Source organism: Artemia franciscana, chromosome 21, assembly GCF_032884065.1.
Source record: "Artemia franciscana chromosome 21, ASM3288406v1, whole genome shotgun sequence".
In the NCBI taxonomy this organism is placed as follows: Eukaryota; Metazoa; Arthropoda; class Branchiopoda; order Anostraca; family Artemiidae; genus Artemia; species Artemia franciscana.
In genome coordinates, this window is record NC_088883.1 from 5873330 (window position 1) to 5893186 (window position 19857).

General features: G+C 37.3%; 1 protein-coding gene across 1 annotated transcript; it reads left to right on the forward strand.

Moving 5' to 3' along the window:
- Nucleotides 1–266: 266 nt before the first annotated feature.
- Nucleotides 267–13133, forward strand: LOC136040574 (acyl-CoA Delta-9 desaturase-like). The gene is made up of 4 exons (XM_065724809.1): nt 267–363; nt 1618–1823; nt 4942–5127; nt 12742–13133. The coding sequence occupies exons 1-4, from the start codon at nt 337–339 to the stop codon at nt 12992–12994; spliced, it is 672 nt and encodes a 223-aa protein (XP_065580881.1). The 5' UTR covers nt 267–336; the 3' UTR covers nt 12995–13133.
- The last annotated feature ends 6724 nt before the right edge of the window (nt 13134–19857 follow it).

Consider the following 19857-nt stretch of genomic DNA (forward strand, 5'->3'; position numbering starts at 1 on the left):
TTTTTATGCCAGCACTCTCTAATAACTCAAATTTGTTAACACTGCGTCATCGTAGTTCATTTAGTAGAGTGCCTGCCTAGGATGCACTGGAGTTAAAATGATTTATCCCTAGTGGTAGATTTTACATTGCCAAACCCCTAATATCGTATTTGATGTTTGTTCCGATAGTTCCATTATATATTATTTCATTTTTATTCTAAAGTTTTCTGTATTTCTTTACATTTTTCAGCTTATTTTTTGTCCGTCGTTGGGGGTGTGCTTGGGATCGCAGCTGGTGCACATAGATTATGGTCTCACCGTTCATACAAAGCTAAACTTCCCCTTAGAGTTTTATTGATGATTGCCAACACCCTTGCGTGGCAGGTAAGGTCTTTAATTTGTGTGCAAAAACATAATTTTAATTTAATTTTTTGCTTAACGTTCAGGGATCGAGAACTCGAATAACAGATCTCAAACTATTTTTTATTATAATCATTATTTAAAGTACTTACAAGAAAAAAGTACCGGAGAAATAAATTAAGTATTTTTTTTTGTAGAAAAACTCCTTTGTGAAACATGTCCGCATGTTTCCCAATAAAAAATATTATCTGTAAGCAATAAGCAAATTGCAAAACTTCAAAATTTTACAATGGGGTCCTCTGATTGTTTTATAGTTTGGGAGGGAGGGAGATCCACCAAAGGGTGTATTTTAATTCCAAAACATCTCAGCTCTCATTGAGCAATTAGATAAATATAAAGCTAGTTCTGAGGGGGAGATGAGGAGGGAATGGAGGTAGAATTTGATATATAATTCCTTAGACCCTAACCGGGATTTTTTCGGTGGGTTGATTTTGATGGGGGGTGGGGGGGGGGCTGTACAATAGAAACTTTTAAAAACGCATCCAAAATGTGAAATATTGTAAACACCGACCACCAATCTCCACATCTCCATTTCTCCCACTGACAAAACTTGGTTCCTTCATTAGGTTTCAAATATTCTACTAAATATTTCTCTTCTTAGAGTAAAGTTAGTATTTGAATTTTTACTACGTTTTCATTCTTAATGAAATATGAACCTTCAAAAAAATTTATTACATTTAAAAAATTTCCACAACTGAATCAAAATTACCCACAACTGCTAACAAAGTAAATTGTTTAATGAATCGTATCAATTAGCTTTACTAATTGCTCCTTAACGTAACTTGTCATTTTACTTGATTCAGACGTGCCTTTTACGTCAGTGCGAATACTGTAATATTATGCTGTGTATAGCTGTATGAAGGCGGGGGGAGAGGGGGCATAAGGGGGAAATTACTCCCAAGTATTAGTCCTAAGGATTAAAAAAAGTTTTACTAATTTTGGGAATACATTATTGAGGTTGGGTAAACAATCACTTTTTGGGCACTAATTTGTTAAATATTTATCAAAAATTCGAGAAAATTAAAAATAAAGTCTCATTTAACCCTACTCTACTGCTTTCTTCAGAACAGTAAAGAGCATGTGTCGATAAAACCACTGTTTATCTTATTGAACACCCTATGAGGTATGTAAATAATGCTACACAAGGATGTTTAAGAAATGTGGTTAATAATAGGCTATAAATGGCCAGGAAAACCTTATAGATAATTACTTTTTTAGAATAGCCTATATGAATGGGCAAGGGATCATCGAGTTCACCACAAATTTGGTGAAACCAATGCTGACCCCCACAATTCTCGGCGTGGTTTTTTCTTCAGTCATGTTGGCTGGCTTCTTGTAAAAAAACATCCAGATGTCAAGGCAAAAGGATCGATGCTAGATATGTCTGATCTACTGGCAGACCCTGTTATTCGTTTTCAAAAACAGTAAGTTTAACATAATATGACAATTTTTACAGAAAACAAAGAAATAGGTTGCTATCATGATGTCACAATTCCTCCTTCATGCTCGGGCCTTACACTGAGCATGAAGGAGTTAAATTTTTTTTTTCAAAAGGGATTCAAAACATGTCTCTTCAAAGCTCAAACAGGGTTCGTACTTTTATTAATCTAATTTCTTGCGCAAGAGAAAGGAAAAAGCCAAGAGACCAAAATAAACTATTTGATAATTTGAGTAAGAAGTGCTAAGAAATTCATGTTTCTCCCAAACATCCACCCCCACTCTTCACCTACGTACGTGCCTTGTGTCAGATTTCGTTATGTTTGCTTCAGGTAGTCTTATGTTAAATAAGAGATAAATATAACTAGAAAAATTGTCCACCTTCTTTTTTCATTATTTTAAAAGAAATTTTATTTTAGATTTGTCTTCCCCATTTTAAATTCAAATATATTTATTTTTTATTTTTTCTGATCTTGTTTGTACATTTCTATATTTAATTTCTAATTAAAAAAAGTTACTAATGTAAACTAACTTTCGTCGATGTATCCGTAACTGATTTGGCAAAAATAAAATCTAGGGGGCAACCCCTTTTTTGTATATATTTTTGTTAAATGTGCAGTCTTATACATTCTTCTATACATTGTACTATGTTAAATATACATTCTTATACATTCTTCTTATTTATATATTCGTATTTGTAAATGAAACCGTCTGAATTTAATACGACCACCCATCCCATAAGAGCCTTATATGCCCCCAGGGTATAACTTAAAGGCTAAATGGCCACCTGGCACCCTGGATGTACCGCTACTACCAGCAACTCACTGGAGGACCAAGCCACCTGAGCCCGCACAGCGTGTATGCTGCTCCTTTATCCAAATCTATTTTCCGCCCTCTTTACGCTCTGAAAAGAATCGACTTTCCTTAAATCTTTCCTTCTGGCCTCCTCCTACCTAATTTGGGGAGAACCTGCTTTTCGCTTGACCCTATATGGCTGGCCAAAAAGGACGATCCTTGGCAACCTGTTATATTTCATCTGCAGAACGTCCCCTAGATATCCAGCCCTCTTCTTATTACAGCCTTAGAAAGGAGGATAGAACCAGATTCTTCGTTTAGTTTACTGTTTGAAATGTAGTCAATCAGATGGTTTACTCAGAATAATCCGTAGACAATTCTCCCAGAAATATGCAATAAATCTTTCATTTTCCGGAGCCCCAAATGACCACTGTCTTCAATTTAGCTTCAAATATTTCTATCCTGGCAAGCAGTTTATCTTCTTTTTCTTCCAGAACTTTTTCAACTTTCAAAAAACATATTCTATTCTAATTTTAACATCTTAACGGCTTCCACTATCTTTACTAATAATACTGTTTAGATAAGTGAATCTATCCACTTGATAGATCTTATTGTCACTCAATCCCACCTCTTCACCTTCACTTAGTCTTAAGTACCTTAGCCTTAGTAACATTAATTTTCTTTATTAATTAATTCAAGTCTGTTCTGGTGCCCTGAGCTGTCAAAATCTCCAAGAAATGATATTTTGTTTGCGTGTGCACATCAGAGTGTGAGAGGTATACATTTACGGAAGGAGACGGGACAGTGAATATTGTTTTATGTCTAAAATTCCCTTCAACAAGTAAACTTCGGTCTACTAGAGCTGCCTATGAAAACTGATTACTAAAGATGAAGAGTATGAATTGTTACCGCTTATTTGTGAGCATAAAATTCCTAAATTATGAAAAAATATACATAAATTGTTCAGATACACTTTATCCTTGTTGCGGCAGAAATTTCGTACAGCAGGCTGATGCATAGATAACCATTACAAAAGTAGCGCTGGCTTTATTAGCACTTGTTAGGCTTTTAGAGCTTTGATTTAAATATTGGGAGTAAAAATTAAAACAATGAAAGAATTCCTGGAGCTGATCCCTCCCTCTTATTAAGTTCTATGACTAATTATTCTATGACTATGATTTGACCCATCTAACTATAGTACGAATGTTATTATAAAAAGCACTGAGTCTTATTTTCTTTTTCGATGATTTCATTTCATGTTTCTTTTTGAAAATTTCATTTCATGTTTCATGTTTCAATGAAAAAAATTGCTTTCAATTATTTCTTGTTTTTCAGTGATTCCATTTCTGTCCTATTTGCAGATTTTATATTCAACTGATAGATTTTAGAAGCTTATCAGGGGAATAAATTATATATGATTAAACATGGTGAAACTGGAAGTATTGTATATTTTAGCGATTTTGCCATTAACTATACTCACCTAGTTACTTGATGATAAGGTTCGAAGTCGGTATAAATTTGTGTAATATTTGTGTAAATGTTAATGTGGAACATACTAGGAAGTGTAATGGACCCTGTTTTTCGCGTTTTCCTTATTTTGAAAACGAGGATGGATTGATTAAAAATAATATTAGCTCAAAGTAAGGAACGAGGCTGAAAGTTAAGACGAGCAACAGTTTCAAAGCTAATTCATAATTTTTTCTCCAAATTATTGGGCGGGGAGGGGGGGAACTACACCCCCTTGCCCCCTCTAACGATGCCATTAAGGAAGAGGTTGCCCAGCCCAAAAATGTCCACCAAAGCAGACAAATGCCAGAAGCGGTATCCATAAATTAGAACACAATATGTATGGTCACTTACTGGGTTGTATCCTCTAACGGGGGGAGGGGCACTCCTCATGGTCACCCTGCAGTGCCATTTGCAGTCACGGTTTCGGTAAAAGAAAAAAACTTGAAAGGTCCACCCAGTCGCCACTATATGACCACGTAAGCAGGATTATCCTTTTGGGAGGAATAGGTCCAACCTTTTGCATCCAGCCTACCCTTGTCAAGGAATCCCAGCTGTAAATATACATTAATTCGAGCAATTTCTCTTTTCATATATCATATAGCCTTGGCAATATTATAAAACGTATGAATTCTTGCTTATAATCAAATTTATGATTTTGATCATCTTGCTTTGTATGCTAGGAAAATTAGAAAACTGGTAGAAAACTGTCGTCTAGTACAGAGTAACATAAATTGCAATGTATTTGAAACTGACATCTGAACCTCATCAAAATATGTAATTTCAGATCATTCTTCATTTTAGATATTACACACCCTTGGCAATGATTTTCTGTTTCATTTTACCAACAGTAGTACCAGCCATCTGTTGGGATGAATCCTACTGGGTGGCCTTTTTTGGTCCAGCAATTGGTCGGCTGGTATTTACATTGAATGCCACGTGGATGATTAATTCCTTTGCACACATGTGGGGAAACAAACCTTATGACAAGTAAGTTTGTTGTAGTAAATTTTAGTAGTATTAATGTGGGTGTTAACCTATCCTTTGACGGGGGTATGGGGCACGGTCCTATGGGTGACTTAAACTAGGGTAGCGTATTCCTTAGGGTTGGACTGACTAATTACATGAGACGTACCTACTGGGTATAGAAGATAAGCTTAAATAACGTTATAGATAGGTTGAACATAAATAAGTATATTTTATCTGACTCACAACAACGGTTCAGGAACAGAATATGCACAAATATATTTTGGGGGTTGATTAGATATTAGGGTGGCAAATGTAAATCAACAAAGAACCTGCTAATTATGCAAAAAATCTAGAATATTATAGAAAATGTAAGAATTTGGTATTACAGAAGAAATTTATCCCAAAAAGTTTCTGAAAGGGCTTGAAAAAATTCCATGAAAATTCCACAGCTTCCCCTCGAAAATTGCAGCATTTTGAATTGTGTATGTTTTAGTATTTTAAGGTGTAAATATAGAGGTGGGAGCTAATAGCAAAAACACCCTGGGACAATAGCACCAAGTGTGAATCAAGAGGTGTTAAATCACCAAGTACCTCAAAATTAAAGTTTTAGCTCCCATTCAGCACCATCTTAGTATCCATCTAAGATCTGTTAATTCCCAAAAACCACAGTTTCAGAAGATTCTTCTTCTACTTGTTCCAAAATTATGAAGGCGATAGGAAAGCGTCACCTTTTTGTCAGTGTTGCCACTGACAAAAACCAATAAGCAAAACTAGTAGTGACAGCATAATGCTTCCGGGCACGCATATATAAGATAAATCTGTATCTACTAGTCCTTCAAGAATTTATTACGCGCACTTGAGTCTTACGCAATACTCTAGTGCACCTGTAACAGTATAGTACACATAAGCAATTGGGAATATTTCGAGATGCAGATGTTAATTACATAATAGGGATTGTATAAAAAATCCACAAGGGACAGGGCTTCTTTACTTTAGGATTTCTTTGGGTGTTACTTAATAGGACTTGTTAGGTTCCGTTAGTCAAGCGGGGAGCACACACATAGGTGTTACGTAATGACGGTGCACACGTGGAACGTGATGCAATCTAGCGTGACTTGGCACATTTGTTGAAATGACATAATGGCAGCATATACGCGGGGTGCTACGTAATGAAGGTGAACATGTGGGTGGTTACATATTATTTTAAGAGTTCTTTCTTAAGGATTAAATTTTTTTCAGGATTTCATTTTCTTTTAAGATGTTTTTTCTTTCAAGGGTTTTTTTCAAGGAACCTTTATAACCTAAAGATTTTTGTACGCATTAGGATTTTAAAAGTGATCGGAATGAAGCAATAGACAGGTGGACTATAAAAGCCTTTCTAATATTATTATTCTAGAAAGAATTTCTTCTTGATAGCCTTTTGCACTCAAGGAGAACTCTCTATCCCGCTTACTACAGCAATTAAAGTTTTCAACTCCACAAGCATTATTAAAACACAGAAAAGAGCAAATAAAACTCAGCAAACGGAAAAACAAAACGTTAAATAAGCTTGTAATTGGTAAAATATGCGCAAAAAGAACGATGAATTACAGAAAGGGAGGGGAGGGGGGCATAGCAGCCAATTCTAGGGAGGGAGGGACGGGTGGTAAATTTAATAGTGGTAAATTTAAGCCATATTTAGAAATATTTGTTAGAGATCTTAATGAAAATGCGTCGTTTCTATTGCTCTGTTAGATGCACATACAATAAAAAACGACATTTTTCCATTCGGTTATTTCCGGGAGGTTTTAATGAAAATTCCTATTTCTTTAAGCCAAGACTATGCAAATTCATGCAACTGTAACACTCTGTGGCTGTCCCACCCTAGTAAGCGATTCCAAAGTGGATGGGTCGCAATTAGAGGTAAATTTAACCCATATTAAGAGATATAACTGAGAGATCTAAAGCAAAATGCATCGTTTTCATTTCTTTTAGATGTGCCTGTCTGTTACATTCCATTAATAGAAATCTCGATACTAGCGAAAACCCAATTTTAAAAATGAAACACGCAAACGAAGAAAAAAAAACAGATTCTTGTATTCGATTATTTCTAAGAGCTTTTATTGAAAATGATATGTTCCTTTGAGCCGATGCTATGCATGTTCACGCCACCGTGAAAATATATAGCTGGCCCACCCTCTGGCAACCAATTCCAGAGGAGGAAGGTTGTTATTAGAGGTAAATTTGAACCATATTAAAAGATATATATGGGAGGTCTTAATGAAAATGCCTCGTTTCTTTGAGCCAAGACTAGGTGTGCGTTGCCATGACAGTGAGATGTCAAGTCCTATCAGAATACCAAAAATGTTCACCATCAATAGTGAGGGTGGATATGTGAGAGTGAGATCTCCACAGTTTATAGCACGCTGAGATAGGCAAACACACACTAAGGAAAGCAGGTCCGGCGAGAGAGAGAGAGAGAGAGAGAGAGAGAGAGAGAGAGAGAGAGAGAGAGAGAGAGAGAGAGAGACAAAAAACACACAAAACAAAGATTTAAACACACAAGTCAGATACGCAGTGCGAGAGAGACAAAAACCACACATGCATACGTAAGGAATCAGACATACAAACACAGAGACAGACAAACACACAGTCAAGCAAACAGCCAGGATGAGACAGTTACAAATAACACAATCGAAAACATAGACAAACAAGCACACAAAGACATACATACAGACAGGCAGACGCACACTAAGACACACACAGAGACATGCAAACACAAGGTCAGACAGACAGGAACAATGAGAGAGATAAAAACATACACAAACACAAAGAGTCCGACACACAAAAACAAACACAGAGACATGCAAAAACACAGAGATAAGCACAGAGACATGCAAAAACACAGAGATAAGCACAGAGACATGCAAAGACACACAGAGACAGGCACGTTTACAGTCCGACACACGGACACGGTGAGAGAGAGAGACAAAAACACACGAACACACAAATACACAGACAAGCACAGAGAGAGGCAAACATACACTCAGACACACACAGAGACAGGCAAACACACAGTCAGATACAAAGGCAAGGTGAGAAAAAGTAAAAAAAAATACTAGCACTCGGAGTAAAACACACGAACAGAGTCAAACTCACAAACACAAAGACAGGCAAACACAAACAGTCAGACGCAAAGGCAAGGTAAGAGAGAGACCAAAAAACACACACAGACACACAGAGTCAGACACACAACCGCACAAAGACAAAAACAGAGACAGGCAAGCACAAATTGAGATCCACAAAGAGACAGGAAAACATAGTCAGACGCATTGGCACGGTGAGAGAGAGAGATAAAAAAAACATAGAGTCAGACACACAAACACAGAGACAGGCATACATACATTGAGACAAACACAGAGACAGGCAAACATAGTCAGACACATTGGCACCGTGAGACAGCGAAAAAAACACAAACATACCGAGTCAGACACACAAACATAAAGACAGGCAAACACACACTCGGACACACACTCAGATAGACGAACACACAGTCAGACACACAAGCACGGTGAGAGAGAGAAGAAAAACACACATATACACAGAATCAGACACACAAAGACAAACACAAAGACAGGCAAAAGCACTCTCAGACACGCACAGAGACAGGCAAACACACAGTCAGACACACGCAGAGACAGGCAAACACATAGTCATTCACACAGACAGAGTGAGACAGAGTCACAAAACACACACAAATCACAAAGACAAACACAGAGACAAGCAAACACACACTCAGAAACACACAGAGACAGGCAAACAAACACAAACACACATAATAAAACACACAAACAGAGACAGACAAACACACAATCAGACATATAGGTACGATAAGAGATAGACAAAAAACACACACAAACAAACAGAGTTAGACAAACAAACACACAAATACAAACACAGAGATTTGCAAACGCACACTCAGAAACACACAGAGACAGGCTGACGCAAAGAAAGACACACATGTATGGTGAGAGAGAAACACAAAACACACAGAGGCAGACACACAAACGCACAAACAAAAACACAGAGAAAAACAAACACACATTTAGACACACGCACAAAGACAGGCAAACACATAGTCAGACACACAGGCACGGTGAGAGAGACAAAAAACAATCAAAAACACACAAAGATAAACACAGAGGCAGGCATACACACACTCAAACACACACAAAAGACAGACAAACACACAGGCAAGGTGAGAGATAGACAAAAACACACACAAACAAACAGAGTCAGACAAATAACAAAGACAAACACAGAGACTGGCAAACACACACATAGAGACAGGCAAACACATAGTAAGACACACATGCATGTGGAGAGAGAAACACAAAACAAAAACAGAGTCAGACACACAAAAGCACAAGGACAAACACAGAGAGGAACAAACACACATTTAGACACGCACACAGAGACAGATGAACACACACTCAGAAACACGGGCAGGGTGAGAGAGAGAGAGAGAAAGACAAAAGCACACAAAATTACACAGAGTCAGACACAAATGCATGGTGGTAGAGAGACAAAAAATCACGCGAATAAGCAGTCAAACACACAAAAATATAAAGACAAACACAGAGAGAGGCAAACAAACTCTCGACACAAACACACAGTCAGATACACAGGCACGCTGAGAGAGAGACAAAAAACACACACTAACACGCGAAGCCAGACAGACAAACACGCAAACATAAATACAGAGACAGGCAAACACACATTCAAACACATACAGAGACACGCACAACCAACTTGTCTTACCCTTGGTACCTGCAGCTGACCTGTTTTAACAGCTGAAATAATTATGTAATTCATATGGCTGTTTCATGGAAACTCGCGCTTCTTTTGAAGGATTCAGCCTTTTTCTTTTTCCCTGCTAGTAGGTTAGGTTATTTTAACCTTACCCATACGTGGTAGGTTAGGTCACGTTAGGTTAGATGGTGCACCACCTAAAAAGTTTTACATCCTATTTTTACCACGAAATTATAAGAAAGTAATGCATCTTTTTTCTTTGCTTTATTAATGCTCTATTTGTTGAAGTTATCGAAACAAAGGTATTTCTCTGAATTGCTTTTATTAGCCAATTTGATTAGCGAATTTTCAGTCCTGTGTAGAACCTTGTAACGCCAATTAATCGTTTCTAAAATAACATCAATTAATCGTTTCAAAAAGGACAACCTCCGGCAATCTGTCATCCTTCATCCGCAGATCGTGCCGTAGCTATCTCAAGCTTTCTCTCATAATAGCCCTAGAAAGCTGGACTGAATCACACTTTTCGTACTTTCTGCTATTTGGAATACAGTCAGTCAGCCGGGTACCCAGAACAACCCGTAGGCAATTTCTCTGAAAACATCTAGCAAATATCTATCCGCTTTTCAGAGCGCCAATGCCTCAGAGCAGTGCACTTCTATTTGTTTTGACAGTAGAATACTTATCTTTGCTCTCTTCTACTTCCAAATATTAAATCTACTTTTGTTTTTAGTAGTAGTATTAATTTATTAACCAAAGGAAATAACACAGACAAAATCAATCGGTAGCACACCAAAAGCGTTGCTTGCGAGGGTGTGTTACTAACAAAAAGAACAAAAAATAGAAGAAAAAAGAACAAAAACAGAAAAACAATGAGTTAATCTAAAATGAGCAGAAAGGTGAAACCGTGTACCCAGAAAAAAAAAATTATATAAATAATTCATACACAATCAAACAACATAATATCATGATCCCGAAGCAAAAAAAGAAAAAAAAACAATAAACAATTATTTTCAATACTAAATCAATCAATCTCAATCTATTTCAAAGGTATACCTACCAAGAAACCCCACACGCAGCACGGCCTTAAATTGATTAATGGGCAATTCTTTAATACTTGGAACAAGCTTATTCCATAGCTTAGCCCCTCTATAAATAATTGAAAAAGCAGTCCTACTTGAAACTAGGCGAGGAACCTCAATATCTCCACTTGTTCGAGTTCTATGATCATGAATATTAGACCTATCCCGAAAACTTCCTGTAAAACATTCTGGAACGCACCCATAATGATACTTATACATAAAAACCAGTGTATAAAAATCACGCAATCCGGCTGCAGGCATTATATTTATCATACTATACATTGACCTGACCGAATCCCGGTTCCCTATTCCACAAAGTGATCTAATGGCATTATTCTGCAGTACGCGGATTGGGCGAAGTATTGAGGGGAATGTCCCAAGCCATACAGACGAGCAATACAAAATATACGGATGAATCAGAGAAAAATATAATAACCGTAAAACATTTGAAGGAAATAAATGTTTTAGTTTACGGATAACCCCTAAATTCCGCGATAATATTCTACTTATAGCTTTTACATGGCACTTAAATGATAAAATTTCGTCAATAATAATCCCAAGGTACTTAACGGACTTTGACCGCTTAACAATTCCCTTCGGTGTAGCTATTTCCATAATCCAAGGATAATAATTTGGGGACCGTGAAAAAATAACAAAATTTGACTTATTTATATTTAGGTCAAGGCGGTTTATCTTCAACCAAAGACATGTCATAGTCATTGCTGCATTAATTGTTGAGGTAAGTTGTTGTTCAGTTGAGGCAACACACATCAATGTCGCATCATCAGCAAATAAGGGTGTAGTAATCCTGGTTCCCGAAGGTGCGGGATTCACTATATCCCCTATTCTAGAAGTAGTTGCAACAGCATTTGGCAGATCATTTAAACTTTTTACTTATTTTTGGAGGCTCAAGTTTTTGTGCCAGCTACTTATTTTGGTTTTGATTCCGTTCGGGAGCGGAATCTTCTCATGTCTCAAACATAACACAATTCTCAAAGGGACTGACCAGAAACCAATTTGGTTTGTTTCATAACCTGTTTATAATCGCACATACATTGTGTCGTCTTAATTAGGCCGTTCAGGTTGAAACTAACAGAGTTGATGACGTAACATTATTAATCCCCAGTTTACTATCTATTTTCAAGAGCTGAAGAGTCATTGATATAGTGAAATATACTATATATCCCAGGGACCCATATATCCCATATTATATATCATCTACATTGCACCTACAGAAAGTAAACTTGTGATGTTCTTCACCTAGACGTCCTTGCGACGTGCGTTGTAAAACCAAGAATGTAAATATAATATAATTGCTTTATTAAACTGTCAATATTTACCCCTTTGCCCTGATTTTCTTTATGAACTGGATATTCTATCTCTCACACTCTCTCTCTACCCCCCTCTCTCTCTCACACCCCACTCTCTTTTCCTTTGTATTTAATTTTGTGTCCTCTGTTACCTTATTTTCTTCCTTAATTTATTTTACCCATGTTTTCAGATATATTGCACCTACAGAAAGTAAACTTGTGACGTTCTTCGCCAAGATGTTCTTGCGATGTGTTTTCTAAAACCTAGAATATAAATATACTGTGAAGATTTACCCTTTGCCCTGATTTTCTTTATGAAATGGATACTCTATCTCTCTCACTCTCTCTACCCCTATGTGTCTCTCACGCTCCCTCACTCTCTTTTCCTTTGTATTTAATTTTAGGTCCTCTGTTACCTTCTTTTCTTCCTTACCTTATTTTACCCATTTTTTCAGATATATTGCACCTACAGAAAGTAAACTTGTGACGTTCTTCACTCTTGGAGAGGGATGGCACAACTATCATCATACATTTCCTCAAGATTATAGATCAGGTGAATTAGGAGGGACAAGGGCTAATCTGACAACGCTGTTAATCGACTTTTTCTTCCTACTTGGACAGGTGTACGATAGAAAGACCGTGTCTGATGAACATGTATTAAAAAGGAGTAAAAGAACTGGAGATGGGTCTCATGCACCGGTGAAATAAAGCTATGAAATAGCACATGAGTTTTCTAGTTCAGTCAAAACGATGAGGTATACGCGAATTTAAAATGTCTGCAATTGTCCTATCTATTTTGTATTTGCTAACTTTCCGGTTTTATTTTAATTGCTGTAATAAACGTGAATTTAAAAACGATGCATATCAAGTCCATTTCTGTATAAGGAGAAGTGTATATAGATGCTTCTAAGCCAACAACACTTAACGGCTGCCAGGCATATCATGGTAACGCTATAGCGTTGCCTACAGTAGAGGCTATACGGCTAAAAAAAAGTCAGGTCTTTGGCATTTTAACATGGCTCTTATTTCTCTGCGCCAAAGGTTCTATGTGGAACTGTCAGATAGGGTCTTGTGACTGAGTTAAATGAGGGATTTAAGAGTTTATAAAATAGCGTGATAAGTTGAACAGTTGTGTTTTGTTTACCGGAAAGGCTGTAGAAAAATGGGTCATTTTGGAGGTGCTGTCATGCGTCACAACACCAAAGATTTTGTATGAGTGTTCTGAGACGGTCAAGTGTCACTAAATCGATTTAGAAAGTTCGAAAGGCTTGTAAAACTGAAATGACAAGCATTACAACGGTATTCGACTTGGAAGAGGGGTTAAAAATTGTGTTTCAAACTACCTACGAAACAAATAGTGTAGAAATGTTTTGTTAATTAAACCAGAAAGTTTAAAAGAAGCTCTTAAGATAACACGACAAGCAGAACTCTAGGAACGGGGGGGGGGGGTTGTTTTTATGGCACTTGGTATTAACCAAGTGACATATAGCAATCGCCAATTCTGTCGGTCCCGGTTTTGCTACTTTAGGCACTTCCAGGTAAGTTAAGACGATGAAATTTGGCAGGCGTATCAGAGACGGGACCAACTTAAATTAGAAATAGTCGTTTTCCAATTTGACCATCTGGGGGGGGGGGGGAGTGGGGGCCGGTTAATTCGGAAAAAATAGAAAAACTGAAGTATTTTTAACTTACGAACTGTTGATCAGATCTTAATGAAATTTGATGTTTGGAAGGATATCGTGTCTTAGAGCTGTTATTTTAAATCCCGATCGGATCTGGTGACATTGGGGAGGATATGGGAGGGGGAAACCTAAAATCTTGGAAAACACTTAGAGTGGAGGGATCGGGATGAAACTTGGTGGGAAAAATAAGCACAAGTCCTAGATACATGATTGACAAAACCGGAACGGATCCGCTCTCTTTGGGGCGGTTTGGGGGGTAATTCTGAAAAATTAAAAAAATGAGGTATTTTTAACTTACGATCGGGTGATCGGATCTCAATGAAATTTGATATTTAGAAGGATATGGTGTCTTAGAGCTCTTATTTTAAATTCCGAACAGATCTGGTGACATTGGGGGAGGGAGTTGGAGGGGGAAACCTAAAACTTGGAAAAAACTCAGAGTGGAGGGATCGGGATGAAACTTAGTTGGAATATTAAGAACAAGTCCTAGATACATGAGTGACATAACCGGAACGGATCTGCTCTCTTTGGGGTAGTTGGGGGAGGGGTTGATTCGGAAAAATTAGAAAAAATGAGGTATTTTTAACTTACGAACGGGTGATCAGATCTCAATGAAATTTGATATTTAGAAGGATGTTGTGTCTCAAAGCTCTTATTTTAAATCCTGACCGGATCTGGTTACATTGGGGGAAGTTTGGGGGTGGGGAACCTAAAATCATGGAAAACGCTTAGATTGGAGGGATCGGGATGAAACTTGGTGGGAAAAATAAGTGCAGAAGTCTTACATACGTGATTTACATAATTGGAACGGATCCGCTCTACTGGGGGGGGGGGCTAATTCTGAAAAATAAGAAAAATGACGTATTTTTGACTTACGAAGGAGTGATCGGATCTTCATGAAACTTCATATTTAGAAGGACCTCGTAACTCAGATCTCTTATTTTAAATCTCAACCGGATCAAGCGTAATTGGGGGGCAGTTGGGGGACCGGAAATCTTAGAAAATACTTAAAGCGGTGAGATCAGGATAAAACTGGATGGGAAGAATAGAAACCTGTCTAAGATACGTGACTGACATAACCGGACCGGATCTGCTCTCTTTGGTGAAATTGGGGGGGGGGGGGTAATTTTGAAAATTGACGTATTTGTAACTTACGAAAGGGTGACCAGATCTTAATGAAATTTGATATTTAGAATGATCCTGTGCTTTAAAGTTCTAATTTGAAATTCCTAACAGATCCTGTGACATTGGGGGAGTTAGAGGGGGAAACCGGAATCCTTGGAAAACGTGAAAATTGGGGTATTTTTATCTTACGAATAGATGATCGGATCTTAATGAAATTTGATTTTTAGAAGGAATCCATGTCTCAGAGCTCTTATTTCAAGTCCCAACCAGATCTTTTGATATTGGGGGAGTTGGAGGGGGAAATCTTGGAAAAACACTTGGAGTGGAGGAATCGGGACGAAGCTTGGTGGATAGAATAAAGAAATGTCCTTGATACGTGATTGGCATAATCGTACTGGATTCGCTCTCTTAGGGAGAGTTGGGGGAGGGGTTCAGTGATTTGGTGAGTTTGGTGATTCTGGACGTGCTAGGACGATTGAAATTGGTAGGCGTGTCAGGGAGCTGCACAATTTGACTTGATAAAGTCGTTTTTCCTGATTCGACCATCTGGGGCTAAAAGGAGAGGAAAAATTAGAAAAAAATAGGTATTTATAACTTACGAGTGGGTGATCGGATCTTAATGAATTTTGATATTTAGAAGGACATCTTGACTCAGAGCTCTTATTTTAATCCTGACCGGCATTAAGCCTCTTATTTTCCTTTTTAAATCAATCTATTGATTCATAGAATTTTGTTAGAGCTCGTACCATATGATCTCTTGGCTCTTAGCTCTTCTCGCCTCGTCACAAGTGCCATATGAGCTCTTAGCTCTTGTTAATTTAATGTTCTTCGAGGAAAATACAGAAATGACATTTTAAAATAAAAATACCCCGAAAACGTATTTTTCGAGGGAATCTAGGGGGGAAATACCACACATCCCTTCCCCCCCCCCCCCCCCAAATAAACGCCTTTGCACCTGAGGCAAAGTCGTGATTGATCTGATTTAATAACTAAAGCTTTCAAACTGACGTTTCAAAATTCTAGTAAAGTTTGGAATCCTGCAAACAAAAAAGAAAATTAGTATTCTAAGATTTTTTTAGTGCATCCAACTATTTAAAAAAAAATTCAGAAATATAGTGGTCAATTCAAAGATAGGCTTTGTTGAATAATTTAACTAAGACCTAGAGCTCTGTAAGATAAAGGCCAATCTAAAGAAAAATCTTGAGGGGGCACAATGTGACAAGGGGTCTATAATTGACCAAATTGGCCAGTTTATTAAAAAAAAAGATACGAAGTGAGGCCTCCTGAAAATCTTGGGGGAGGGTGCGGTACCCATCTGCCCTGCTGTATTTGAATTAAGATAGGCTTTGTAAGGCTCATAAACACTTGGAACTATTTATGCATAAAAAAATTAGCAATGCAGGGTTTCTCAATAAGAAGGGTCCGTTTTTTCGAAGTTTATGCCTCCATCCTAAATAAATTCCCCAAAATAAACTCGTTATGCCTGTATCGTAAAGTTTTTACCGTAATTAATTTTTAAAATATTTACAGACCTTTATAAGGGGTTTCAAGTGACATTTCATCCCTTAGGCACATTCATAGTGCATAGGAGGAGGTACATTAAAGATGGCGCAAATTCACTAAGACAAGTGACTATTCAAAGAAATATACAAATATTTCAAGATTTTGGGATAGGTCGCAGCCCCAGCTCCCTTAATACTGGCCACCAGTATTATCACTGCTATTAAGAATAATTTGTCTTCTGACGTACTTTATACATAAATCTTGTCTCATTTGACCTCTTGATCTTAAATTTTATAGAATAATTTAGTATAGATTTGACTTGTAGATTGTTAAAGTGACCCTTGAAGGTATTTTTAGTAAGAGGATGCTGCCAATCATATTCAAATTCTATTTGAAAGCATACGAGGTGTCATTTAAGGGGGAACGGTATAGAAAACCTTATGGCTATCTCTTCCATGTTAAATATTTTTAGCATGTCTGACAACAACTGAAGTATAAGGGCATTGATTTTGGTTTTTATTTATTGCCCCGATCAAGCACTATAATCTGTGTTGGCTACTTATTTCCTTTTTTTTACAGGGTTTCTGAATTCAGCTTTTTCATGCGAATTTTATTTATACTCGTCTAAGAAAATGGTGCATACAATTTTGATGATTTTGTTCTTAATATTTTAAGCTGTCCTGAGGTGGTAATACAAATAAGACGTCATGTCATTTGCAACTAGTTTCTACCTGTTAGGCGGAAACCAATAAAAGTTTTTATTGCTTATGCTAATAAAAAATAAAACTGAAGACTATTTCATTTTTTCCTCTCACTACACTTTGTGTTTTATTACATCTTACTACGCGAATGTGAAGAAAGTCTAAGTATTGCTTAATTTTTGTTAACTTTAACATACTTATCGAAATACATCACAAGCACCTTTCTATTTTTAAATTTCACATTTTCCTCTAGATTTTGACAGATAACTTGTTTTTATGTGTTCCGGATTTTACCATCTATCGATCAACAGTAAACTTAAGGCCAATTTCCACCAGAATTAGAGTTCACCTTCCTTCCTCGCAAAAACAACCATTTTTTCACTACAAAACGCGAATTTCTTGAGTACCATCCAGTTCGACTCTTATCCAGCGATACCAGCGCTTTGACATAAACTTTAATAGTTTTCCCAACAACAATTGAACCACAAGAGATTAATTTGTACCATCTAAACAGTAGGTCAAAAATTTGTCCTAGTAAGGAGACAGTTCTCAATAAATTAAAACCTGTTTACTGAGAATTTTCTAAAAGGTGATTTTAAATAAAACCAAATATACCGGAAAATTTTATCGACCAATACATTTTCAAATGTACCATATTGTACGAGGACCTCTAAATTGTACCTAAAACTGTTCAATTTCACCTGTTGGTCAATTTCACTGTTAGTCCTGTTGGTTCAATTTCACTGTTGCTCAAATTAAGAATATCTCAGGGCAGAGTTGATGCAGAGCTTGAGCCCTTGTCTGAGGGCTCTTGAGGTGAGAGGAGCATCGAACAAAAATATAGGCCCGAGACGAACTTGGCCTTTTTTTTTTACCGAGTGTTAGTTTTAACTAGCGTAACGTTTATTTGTCGTTGTTACTCTAGCGCATACTCAGTGGGCGGTAAACATTCCATCATAATAGAACCGATGCATCATAAATAGAAAACAGACCGGAAACTGAAATCTGAAAACAGTTTTCATAGAAAACTGAAAAACCGGAAATAGAACTGAAACCGTGCAGCAAGAGTTTATTTAGTTTAATCTTCGGACCAGTTGCCTGTTAAGCAGTTGCAAGTTTAAGACTAATTATTCTGTATTTGTTCATTGAAGCCTTTTTGTATTTTCATTGGCAATAATCGAAATAACGATAATTTGGCCCACCTACACACATTGAAAAATAAACTGTATGTCCCCCTATATTAATATGAAATTTATACACGTAAAGACATTGGGAGGGGGGCAGTAGAACTAGAAGCAATTCTGAAACCAATTGCAGGGACTAACTTAGATCCAATCCCCTGACTCCCTAAAACTTCCTTGCATTTCTAGGCGCCTAAAAAAAATTATTTAAATTATTTACCATTCCTAATAAAATTATTTACCATTTTTTTACAATTACCCTCTCCCTTCCCAGGGATTCTCCAAAACCCATTCATTTATGACTTCCAATTTACGTTTTTCTTTTCTTTACGATATACTCTCTGCATGCACACTCTCTCATCAGCGGTAAAAAATAAGAGCCAAGAGCTTATATGGCACTTATGACGAGGTCAGAACCTAAAATTAGACTCGGTACTAGAGTTATCGATTTCATCGTCCTAGCATGTCAAGAAGCACCGAACTCGCCAAAGCACTATAAATTCTTACAACTCCCCCAAAGAGATCGGATCCGGTTAGCTTATTTCAATCACGTATCTAGGACTCGTGCATATTCTTCCAACCAAGTTTCATTCCAATCTCTCTACTCTTAAGTGTTTTCCAAGACTTCCGGTCCCCCCTACAACTCCCCCCAATATCATCGGATCCTGTCAGGATTTAAAACAAGTGCTCTGAGACACGAGGTCCTTCTAAATATCAGATTTAATTAAGATCTGATCACCCGTTCGTAAGTTAAAAATACCACATTTTTTTATTTTTCCGAGTTAACCCCCCCCCCCCTAACTCCTCCAAAGAGAGCGTATCTGGTCCGGTTATGTCATTCACGTATCTAGGACTTGTGTTTATTCTTCCAACCAAGTATCACCCCGATCTCTCCACTGTAAGCGTTTTCCAAGATTTCCGGTTTCCTCCTCCAACTCCCCCCTATGTCACTAGATTTGGTCAGGATTTAAAATAAGAGTACTGAGACACGAGGTTTTTCCTAATATTAAATTTTAATAAGATCTAATCACTCGCTCGTAAGTTAAAAATACCTCATTTTTTCTAATTTTTCCGAATTACCGGATTATGTTCCACCTTCAACTCCCCCAAAGAGAGAAGATCCGATCTGGTTATGTAAATCACGTATTTAGTACTTGTGCTTATTCTACCCACCAAGTCTCATCCCGATCTCTCCACTCTAAGCGCTTCCCAAGATTTCCAGTTTATCCCTCCAACTCTCCCCAGTGCCACCGGATCCCGTCAGGATTAAAATAAGAGCTTTGAGTTATGAGACCCTTCTAAATATCGAATTTCAATAAGATCCGATCACCCGTTCATAAGTGAAAAATACAAAATATTTCTAATTTTTCTGATGAAAT

What these genes read in the sequence shown, in the direction of transcription:
- LOC136040574 (XM_065724809.1), top strand. Translation starts at nt 337, where the DNA reads ATGATTGCCAACACCCTTGCGTGGCAG. An exon ending in CCAACACCCTTGCGTGGCAG is followed by an intron (nt 364 to 1,617) that starts GTAAGGTCTTTA and finishes TTACTTTTTTAG; the next exon opens with AATAGCCTATATGAATGGGC. An exon ending in GGAAACAAACCTTATGACAA is followed by an intron (nt 5,128 to 12,741) that starts GTAAGTTTGTTG and finishes CCATTTTTTCAG; the next exon opens with ATATATTGCACCTACAGAAA.